Source organism: Ictidomys tridecemlineatus, chromosome 7 (genome assembly GCF_052094955.1).
Source record: "Ictidomys tridecemlineatus isolate mIctTri1 chromosome 7, mIctTri1.hap1, whole genome shotgun sequence".
Classification (NCBI taxonomy): Eukaryota; Metazoa; Chordata; class Mammalia; order Rodentia; family Sciuridae; genus Ictidomys; species Ictidomys tridecemlineatus.
In genome coordinates this window covers 99,252,239-99,263,165 of record NC_135483.1, presented here as the reverse complement: position 1 = coordinate 99,263,165, position 10,927 = coordinate 99,252,239, and the positions used below count along the sequence as shown (strand labels likewise).

The window sequence follows — 10,927 nt, the reverse complement described above, 5'->3', positions numbered from 1 at the left end:
GTCATCCTCGGTAAGAAGCCCCTGACTTTTAAAAAAAGTCACAGTCCCAGCCTCCCATGTATCAAGGGGACTACATTCAAATCCATGGGAACTAAATAGAAGCTGTCTGTAGATCTTCTTGGAAGAGAGAAGGTGCGCCCTTATCCTGCCCTGCTCCTTTGTGGCTGGTGGGAATGCTGTCAGAACCTCTGGCGCCCCAGCAGCCACTGTGTCCACACCTATATGGAACAAAGAACCAGCATGAACTGATTACCTCTAGACCAGCGCTTCTCAGCCCTCCTGACAGCTTATGTTGGAGGATCCTTCGCTGTTGGGAAGTGTCCTGTGCCTGGTAGGGGTGCTCAGCGACTTTCCTAGTCTGTACATCTTACCCACCCTGAAGTTGTGACAACAAAAACTTCTCCTGAGTGTTATAGGCCTTTGGGAGGGTAGGGGGAAAAGTCACCTTTGGTTGACAGTTGCTCCTTTAGCCAGTTCCATCCAGTAAGATTATAGTGTAAGCTACAAAAGCAAGCCACATATATCTTTTAAGTAAAGCTAGTCGGGTGAAATTAATTTCCATAATATGTTTAGCCCAATACATTTTAAAAATTGAACATTCATCATATGAGCAGGATAAAAATGACTGATGGGTCAAATTGTGCAATATATATATATATATATACATTTTCAGCACATCATTTTTTTAAATGTTTGTTTATTTTTTTAGCTGGACACACTACCTTTATTTCATTTATTTATATGTGGTGATGAGAGCGAGTGCTCTAACGCTGAGCCAAAACCCCAGCCCCTCCAGCACATCTTGATTGAGATCAGTCACATTTCAAGTGGCACAATGGCCGTCTGCGGCAAGCGAATACCATATTGGGCAGTGTTAACTCTAGATTGCTAGAACTTGAGAGGGGAAATAAATCTCTATGTTGTTTAAGACATTTTTATCCGGGGGCTTCTGTTACTTGCAGCAGAATGTTATTGTAACCATTACATTAAGGTTTTTTGATGAATACTCAAGAAATAATTAGCCGGGCCATGATACACAACCTGAAATCCCAGCTACTCAGGAGGCTGAGGCCAGAGAAACGTAAATAAGTTAGAGGTCAGCCTCAGCAAGTTAAGAAGATCCTGTCTCAAAATAAAAAGGGCTATGGCTTAGCGGTAGGGTGCTTCACTAGCATGCTCAAGATCCTGGGTTCTATCCCCAGAATAAACACACAGAGAGGGCTGGGGATGTGGCTCAAGCGGTAGCAGCGTGCTCGCCTGGCATGCGTGCGGCAAGGGTTCGATCCTCAGCATCACCTACAGAGATGTTGTGTCCGCCGAGAACTAAAAAGTAAATATTAAAATTTCTCTCTCTCTCTCTCTCTCTTAAAAAAAAACACACACACACACAGAGCAATGAGAAGAAATGAGATTGGTGATGCGCAGCTCCTAGTCTGAAGGGTGCTCTGGAGAGGGCTTGGGTGAGCATGCGTATGTGCTCTGTACGCCCTTTGTCCTCCCAACAACTCCAGAAGTGTCATCATCTTCATGGTGATCCTCAAATGCTGCTGGGAGTTCCCGCTGAGCTGCCAAGAGAGCGGCCCCTTCGGACTCCGCAGGAACCTTGTGCTTCCTCAGAGGGGCCCAGGCTGGCGGATCCTTGGTCTCGTTCACACATGTGATCACAAGTTTGGCAGGCGGGTGAGGAAAGGAAGGCAGGCCTTAGGACAGGAATGGACGGTAGCCAGAGAGCACAGCCGTGGCTCTCAGCCTCCCGAGCCTCAGCTTCCTCACCTGTGCCCATTTCTCAGACTCAGACAGATTATAGCAAACTGGACGTGCTTGGCATCAAGGAAAAGCCAACATTCCTACCATAAGTAAATGGGTGGGGCCTTCACAAAACAGAAAGAGGAACTGGTGGGCCACCTTCTGCGGGTCTGTCTTCTCTTCACCTAAGGGAAAGCTCAGGGGTCAGACTAGGCCTAATTGTGCCCAAACACTGAATAATCTCAGGCAGAAATACCCATCATTATTCCCACAGCAGGACTCAAATGCTGTCTCTGCGGGCTTCACCAAACTCTACCCTCAGGTGTAAAACCCGAAAGGAAGGCGGGCAGTCATACAAAATATTCAGGGAGAGACCTACCTGGATAATAAGAGCTGACGGCTTCATCACTACCATGATATTCGGCATCCTCCCCTTCATTTTACCAGTGGTTCAGAGGGGTCGGTACTATACCATTTCGCCGTATAGAACCAACCATCCGGCATTTTGGTGCGTTAAAGCCACAGTCATGTATTTGCTCTCCAGCCTGCATTTGGGAAGACCTTGGATCGATTTCATAGGTGTGTTGGAATGAGCCCTTGGAACACCGCAGACTGACTTTGCTGGGGGGTTGCATAGGGATAGGAGGCTGGCCGGGTATCCATCCCCAACAGGACGGGACATTGGAACTCCACGTGGTGGTTCCGAGCTCCCGCCAGCCAAGAGAAGCTTCCTGGCATCTTAGGGGCTGGACTGGGTCTGGAACAGTCTTCTGCGGCATTCTAGGTCAAAGCAAGTCATGGGCCAGGCCAGTTGGGAGAGGGGAGAGAAACAGAAGCAGCATGGATCTTCCCCGCACAGGGTCATGCATTCTGCTAGAGTTGAGTGGTAAACCCAGGTCTGAGCCCTTATCATCAGTTTCCTTTCGTGTTCCATTCCCTTCTTCTGGACCTTGGAACTGGAGACCCTTCTTTCATCCCCACTGCACGGGATTAACCTCCAGTTACTCATCCCTGGAGACAAAGTCCCTTCAATGTTCCCAGTACGGTCTCTACTTCCCCCCAGACTCTTAGAATGAAAAGAACAAATAAATCCAGTAAAGATCATGCTCAGTCCACATTATCGCAGGGTACCTTCTGTTTAAAGGACACGCTTGTCCTGGGCCCTGGTGGAGAACCTAGTGTTCAGGAGGTTAATTGGGGAGTTCCCTTAGGGTTCACCGCTGGGCCAGGAGACGGGGAAAGACCTTGAGCAGAAGGCAGGTCCTAGGGAGGGCTTCAATCGTCTCCACAGGGAGTCCTGGGACCCAAACAATCCATCAGCATTGTCTCCCTAGGTGCAGAGATGGGTGTGAGGGTTATTGGAATGTGGACCACCCAGAGGGGAGTGACCTTGTGGGGAGGCCACTCTAATTATCTGCACCAATGCTAGAGGGGCAGTGGCTGAGGGCATGACGATGACTGTAGATGTACGGCTGGGGAAACATTTCTGTTTCCTTGTGAGCTGTGAGCGCTGGGTTAAGGTCTTCAAGGGGCTTTATTTGGTTAATACCCAGGGACAGAATGGTTCCCTCTTCTGTGCCAGGCACAGTGCCACGAGACAAGATGTCACTTAGGTGTGAGTCCTGGCTCCATAGAACTCCACTCCTTCCTAACTGACCCCCACTATCCACTGTACACACTCCCACCGGACTGGTCTTTCCAAAAGGCAAATCATAAATGCAACTCTTCTACCCAAATCACACATAGAATGAAAGCTCCAGGGAAGAGGAATGGAGAGAAGGGGAGGGAGATAAGAAAAAAGAAAGAAGAAGAAGAAGAAGAAGAAGAAGAAGAAGAAGAAGAAGAAGAAGAAGAAGAAGAAGAAGGAGAAGAAGAAGAAAAGGAAAAAAAAAAAACAAACCAACACCACCCCAGCTTCTTGCACCTCCTCCCCACTATCCTACCTTCCTTTTTGCCCTTGGTCACCCAGGACACCCATGCCAAAGTAGGTCTGCTTCTAGGCCCTGTCTCTTACTGCTGCCTCTGCCTGGAACCACTCTTTCTCCAGATGCTCACAGATGCCACCTCCAGCAGGAAGCCTTCTTGAGTATTTATAGAGCCCTTAACTTTGTCCCCAGCACTGTGTTCTAGGTACGACTGGGGCAGTGACAGAACTCAGGCCCTACCCTCTTGGAGTTTCCACTGTAGGGAGGAAAGACCAACCCATACACAAGTAAAAATTTACAAGGTCATGATTTCAGACTCTGAATGGTGATCCAAAAAAAAAAAAAAAAAAAAACATAAAACAAAAAATCCCACAAAAAACCAAGAGCCCCAAAAGGGGACCCAGAGTGCCTGGGCCAGGGTCCCTGACATTTGAGCTTCTTCCAATCCACCAAGCAGCTCTAGAGTTCCACCCAGAGCCAGAAGTCAGAATCGGAAAGCCCGGAGGTGCCTAGCACAGGTGGGCTGCAGCTAAGGTCACCTGAGCCCCACCCTTGGGGGCCGGGCTCAGCCCTGGCTCGCGGCTCCCTGGAGGGGCGCTAGCTCCCGGGTGAGGCGCGCCTGCGACTGGGGAGCCGCCCTCCCGGCGGCTAGGGGACGGTCCGGTCGCGGCCCCGCCCCCGGGCCGCCCATAAATGATCCGGGCCGAGGGCCACCTCAGGTTCCCAGCACAGCTTTCAGGTGGCTGAGAGTTCGGCGCCGCCCGCGTCTCCGTTGGCTGCCGCGCCTACGTGGGCGCGCTCGGAGCTCCAGCCATGCTGTTCTGGCACACGCAGCCCGAGCACTACAACCAGCACAACTCCGGCAGCTACCTGCGGTAAGGGCCTCGCGTCGCCCGCGTGCCGCGACGGCCACAACCCTGGGGCTTTGTCGAGGGGTGCGCCCGGCGCGGCCAAGACGTCCAGGGAAGGGAAGGGAGCGCGCTTACCAGGTCCTGGCATCCTCCGGTGGGTCCTTTGGGGAGGAAGGGAGAGCCCCGCCCAGTGTCCCCAAGGGACAGACTGACCGATCCCGGTGGGACCCGACGCGCGGAGTTGGGGGCTTGGCGAGGCGGGTGCAGCAAGTCGGGCCCCTCCGTGCCGACCCCTTGCGGGTACCGGGGGCACCTACGGGCCCCAGCCTCCCGGGATCTTTCCCACCTCGCACATCTGTCCTCTTCCCCCTCGTGTGAGAGTAGCAGAGGAAACTTCTTCCATCCGTCCGGAGCCTCCCCCGGGAAGTTAATCCCCTGCTCTTTGCCCTTCTCCACTTGGATCCCTCTCTGAGTTTTGCGCTTTCCGCAGTGCCCTTCGTCGGGCCTCGCTAGCCCCTGGTGGACCGTCGGGCGGGCGGGTTCGGAAGGGGCTGGCTGACCTCCTCCTCTAGGTGGTCTTTGCCTGAAGCCCGAGCGTTTATTGCCCTTGATGGAAATCTTTCTTCTTCTGCAGGGATTTGACTAGTGCTCTTCAAAGGGAAAAGTAAGTCCTGCCCGCTTTGCAAAGTACTTTGCAACACCCGCCCCCCTACCTTTTAGGAAGCAGGACCCCCGTTTGCTTCAGTTCCTGGAAGATCTTTTTTTCCATGTTGTGCAGCTGGCCGGGTACTAATGGGCAGTCATTTCACTTTCTGAACTCGCCGGAACCAGCTTTAACCTGTCTTTATTTCCATCCTAGTCACAGTTTATTAAATGTGCCTAATTTAACCCAAAGGGCATTTGAGGTGGGCTCAGGAAAAGTGAACTGCGAGGCGGAAGGCAGCTCAGGCACTTAACGAGCTACCCACCTTCTGCGCTTGGTTTGGCCCCCAGAAGTTCCTGCCCAGTTTTGCCACGACAGTTTATTTGAAATTCCAGCTTCTGATAGGTATTTGTCTAGTCGTTCTTCCTGAAGACATTCCCCCGCCAGAAAGCAGAGGAACCCTTGGATTTGACTGGTGTATCTGGTGTTTTTATTCAGAGTAGTGGATGATTAAAAAAAAAAAAATCTAGGGTCTTAAGGACTGCCCGCCTGCCAGCAGACTGTGGCCATGTCACCCGAGGGAAGCTGCTCTGGGCAGTGGTGGAGCCCACTTGGGAGGATGTTAATTCCCTGCAGGAGATTAAGTGGCTATTCCCTTATGAAAAAGGCGACAACAGAGTATATCTTTACCATTTGCACATTGCCCTTTTCATGGTAGTTTTGTCTAGATTTTGGTTTGTGGCCGTTAAGTATTTTGTCATATCTTCAAAATGAGTTTGAAGGTGACCTTGAGTTGAAGATAATGTGTACTTAAAACTTCTCAGATACCTGAAATATCATCCTATTAGGTAGTAATTCTATAAATAAGAGTACAATTTTCCTAACATCTGCTACTCATATGGAAGTTTGCAGGTTTTGGTTATTACATGAAGGGAGGAAGGCAAAAGTTGGGGTGAAAAGTGCCATAAAGCCTGGGGGGGGCTGGGGATGTACCTCTGTTGTATAGTGCTTGTCTAGCAAGTGCAAGGCCCTGAATTGGGTCCCCAGGGCTGTGCATGCAGTGTGGGGGGTGATAAAAAAAACCATACTGTTTGGGGGGGTTATTTTGGGAAACCATAGATGAAGAAGGTCCATATGTAGTGCTGGGGGATCGATCACATGCTAGTCTGGCACTCTGCCATTGAGTTACACCCCCAGCCCTGTCTTTTTCTTTTTTTTTTTTTAAAGATTGTTTTTGAGAGAGAGAGAATTTTTTTAATATTTATTTTTAGTTATCGGCGGACACAACATCCTTGTATGTGGTGCTGAGGATCGAACCCGGGCAACATGCATGCATGCATGCCAGGCGAGCGCGCTACCACTTAAGCCACATCCCCAGCCCGAGCCCTGTCTATTTCAAAATTCCACCTCTTTTTTTGGGGGGGTGTTTTAGGGATTTAAACCTGGGGTGCTTTATCACTGAGTTACATCCCCTTCCCTATTTATTTATTAACTTACTTATTTTGAGACAGGGTCTCACTAAGTTACTGAGGGCTTCGTGAAGTTGCTGAGTCTGACCTCAGACTTGAGATCTCTCTTGCTTCAGTCTCTCAGTCGCTGGGAGTCATTGAGATTACAGGTGTAGGCCACCACACCTGGCTTCAAAATTTCACTTCTTGCTGGGTGTGGTGGTGCATGCCTATAATTCCAGTTACTGGGGAGCCCAGGATAGTAAGTTTGAGGCCAGCCTCAGCAATTTAGCAAGACCTTGTCTCTAAATAAATAAATAAATAAATAAAATTTAAAAGGACTGGGCATGTAGCTCAGTGGTAGAACACTCTTGGGTTCAATCCCCAGTACTGCTAAATAAATAAGTAGATAGAATTTTATTTCTTATTTTTTTAAACATTTATTATATTTTTAGGTGTAGATGGACACAACACAATGCCTTTATTTTTATAAAGGATCGAACCTGGGTCCCTCCCGTGCTAGGCGAGCGTTCTACCACTGAGCCACAATCCCAGCCCTCTTATTTTTAATATTTAGTTTTTAATTGTAGTTGGACACAATATCTTTATTTATGGTGCTGAGGATTGAATCCAGGGCCTCGCACGTGCTAGGTGAGCACTCCACCGCTGAGCCACAACCCCAGCCCTAGAATTTTATTTCTTACTCGGGGTTTTGCCTTCATAGAGGCTGACCTCAATGAAGGTCAAGGTAGTGGGGTCTGTGCACATGTCCCTGTTCTCCCTACTCTAGAGAGAGGGTCTTGTCCTTTTCCTTTTTTTGGGGGGAGGGGAGTATTTTTATCTTTGGTTTGTTGTCTCCTCATTCTGCAAAATCTGCAAACGTCTGACCTTGACAGTAGTGGCCTTTACTCCTTCTCCCTTTCTGTTTGATGTTCTGGTGACTTTTATTCCTTGGCAAATAAGGATGCCAGGTTTGAAACAAGTTACTGTTGAATGATGGTTCTTTGCAACCCCCCCCCCAACACACACACCCTTTTTTTTTTCCTCCAAATTTAAAGGCAGCAGTGCATGGATTATTAACTTAACATGGTCTGGGCAAACATGAAATGATGCAATTTCTAGGTGAGCAAGCCTGCCTGCTTCTCCCATGTTCCTAGAGAACCTCCGAGTTGGAAAGAGGAAGTCGAGTAGTGGAGGAAGCCGGTCAGCCCTGTGCTTTCCCTTTTTGGGCAGCAGAATGTGGCAGGGAAGCCCTTTGAAAGAAAGATTTCCCAGGTGTGCCCAAAGCCAGCCTTTTCTTTCCGAGAATTGGTTAGACATGGTTGGGGTGTGTGCTAGGTTTGTGTTTCAGAGACACTCATTTATGATATTGTATAAGGAACAGGTTGTACCAGGGAGTTTGTGTTTATGCAGTGAAGTGGGGTCAGCTAATTTGATTCATAACCCAGGACCCACGAAGGGAGGAGGGTTATCAAGATAGGGCAGGACGCTTGCTTTTTTTGGTGCTGCTTATACTTCAGAGGGCTTAAGCAAGTCTCTCCTGCTTGCAGGTCATTCATGTTCTCAAGGATTTCTTTGACTCCTTGGAGGGTGCATACCTGGAGTTCCAGCTACTTTGGTGGGAGTCAGAGATCCTAGGCTTGTTTGGGGCCCACCTGGACAACACAGCAAGACCCTGTCCCCAAATACAACACAAACAAAAAATACAAAACAAAATAAGCAACAACAACAAAAAAAAAAAAAAAAAAAGGAAAGAAAGAAAAGAAGAAAGAAAGCAATCCCGACACAAGTTCCTCAGTCCCACCCTGATAGGAGACTCTCATTCTTAATGCCCTGGGGAGTTTTGTTTAGAAGTAAAAGAATCTTTGAGCATCTCAAGATTTTTCACTTGGATAAGGAAACTCTGTCAAAACCAAGGTTCTCCTCTTCTTGCATTTCTGAGAGATCAGTGTGAGCCTTAAACAGGGTAGGGGCGAGTTGTCCCCTTCTCAGAAGGGAGGGAGGGGTGACTTGTCCTGGGTGAGTGAGGCCAACAGGTTCTTTATTTTCATTTTAGCCCCGGGTCTAGGCTATGCTGGTCTGAAAAGTGGCTGATAAATAGAAGAGTTGATTCAAAACTAAAAGTTGTTGTTCAGATGATTATTATCCAAAACGCACATGATGAGCAGTCTCCTGTGGATGGAAACCAAATGGCTTCTAAAGGTTACTTCATTGTTACTGGCCTCTGTCACTTAGAGGTTCTCTGTAGATAATAGGAACTTTACATTTTTAACCTCCTCCACAACTTGATTCAGTAAATCTTTTTGAGAACCATCAAGTAACACTAGAATCATGCAAGACTGGTTTCTTCTTCTTTTTTTTTCTTTTGGTGTTGGGGTTCAAACCCAAGACCTTGCACATGCTAGGCAAGGTCTCTATCCCTGAGACACACCACCTGCTGCCCCAGCCTGGTTTACTCTATTTGAAAACATTTAGAGGGTTTGTGACAGGAGGGATCCAAATCTAAGCCAGCTGGCTGCAGTGGGCCTCGTTGAATAGCCTTTGTTCCCCGGGGTCTTGGTCTCTCTCTCCAACTTCAATTTGTCTTTGAAGCCGGGTTCCCTGGGCCCTGCTCCTGACCACCGCCTTCCTGTGTGTTACAGTGATGTGCTGGCTCTACCCATCTTCAAGCAGGAGGAGCCTCAGCTGTCCCCCGAGAATGGGGCCCGGCTGCCACCCTTGCAGTACGTGTTGTGTGCCGCCACGTCCCCAGCAGTGAAGCTCCATGAAGAGACCCTGACCTACCTCAACCAAGGTAGTAACTGGAGCCCTAGGCCAGGGTGGAACCTGTGGGTGGGGGCATCCTCTAGAACAAGGGGGAGTTGATGTGAAGATCCTGTTGGGTTTTATTAGTTGTCCCAATTGGTGGGGTGGGGCTCAGGAAGTCTTTGGTGTTGGACACCTGTTCCGATTCCATTTCTGAACTCTCAGACCTCTATGAACCTCTGAGTCTTCATCTGAAATATGGAAACATCAAAAGCTGGGCATATGTAGTCCCAGCTATTTGGGAGGCTGAGGCAGGAGAATCACTGGAGCCCAAGAGGTTGAGAGCAGCCTCACAACATAGTGAAACATGTTTCAAAGAAATAAACATCAACTGTGTCCTTAGCGGTAATATTACTATATAGCACCTTCAGGGAGCAGATGTGCTGTTGACTGCGGCCGCAAATACTATGTATTGTGACCACGGTTGATGGTCCTCCGTGTGGATTGAGTACTTTTGGTTTACTGGGTCTGCTATCCTTGGACGCGCACCGGGCAGGCGGTAGGAGGGCGGACCTGTGTCTGGCACCACAGGGCTGGGTTCTGCTTGACAGAAGGAGGCCCTTTGTGGAAAGGGGACAAGATTGTTCCTTATGTCTTGGGAGGAATGAGCTTTGGAGTTTGAATTCCAACTCTTAACTCTTCATAGTTCTGTGACTTTGAACTGCCTTTGCCTTTTCTCTGGAGTTCGGTGTTTTCATGTGTAAAGCGAGAAGTGTAATTTTTGTGTGAAGTTGGCAAGATTGAAGGTAAGTGGCCCTTAGAGGTTGTTCAGTCAATTTGTCCCCTTTACCAAGAGCACTTGGATCGTGTCCTGGTGGATGGCATTTCTGTGGTTTTGGTCCTGATGATGTGAATGTGTTTCATGCACTTTCTTCCTGGTCACCTGGTAAATCCTGGGCATCTAGTGGCGTGATCACTGTCTACATGACATTGGAAGCACAGAAGGGCAAAGGACCCTGGTTTTGGTCGGGCCACACTGAGTTACAGGAACAGCAGTGTGTCCTTCGTGGCTGCCTCCCCTCAGTGGAACTTTGCCTCCTGGGTTTCGAGGTGGGTGAGGGTAGAAGTCCAGCATGATCCTTGAGCTGTCTGGCGGAGGAACTTGCTGGCTTCTGAGCCAAGAAGCTAGCTCAGAATGAGCAGGTGGCTGTGTGTCTGCCTGTCTACTCTGTGGACAGGCTTATCCCCCGGGGGCAGCCCTGTTGTCTTGAGCTGGTCTTGCTGACGCCTGTACTCAGATTGCTGTGGGGCTGAGACCTGGGCTCCATCTGCAATGTTCTGGGTGACAAAGCTGAGTGGAAGGGCGAGTGTCTCTGAGCCTGTGTGTGCAGTGGCTGCTGCCTTTTTCCTCTCTTTGATAGAAGGTCAGATGCTTCTAACTGCTGTATCTTTGAGCAGATTCCTTCCTCTCTAGATCTCTGCTGTCTTGTTTTAGAATGAAGCAATTACAAGGTATTTACAGAGTCAGCTGAGCTGATGGTTTTCCCTGCTCTTGGCCATGTCCATGGT

The 10,927-nt window shown here is 49.1% G+C and overlaps 1 protein-coding gene across 1 annotated transcript in view; it reads left to right on the top strand.

The window, feature by feature from the left end:
- Positions 1-4,371: 4,371 nt before the first annotated feature.
- Positions 4,372-10,927, top strand: part of Tfcp2l1 (transcription factor CP2 like 1) — a 62,004-nt gene continuing 55,448 nt past the window's right edge. Inside the window, exons 1-2 of the mRNA XM_005315906.4 lie at positions 4,372-4,546; positions 9,256-9,407. Coding sequence (XP_005315963.1) covers positions 4,485-4,546; positions 9,256-9,407 — 214 coding nt within the window. The 5' untranslated portion in view covers positions 4,372-4,484. The remainder of the gene's footprint in view (positions 4,547-9,255; positions 9,408-10,927) is intronic.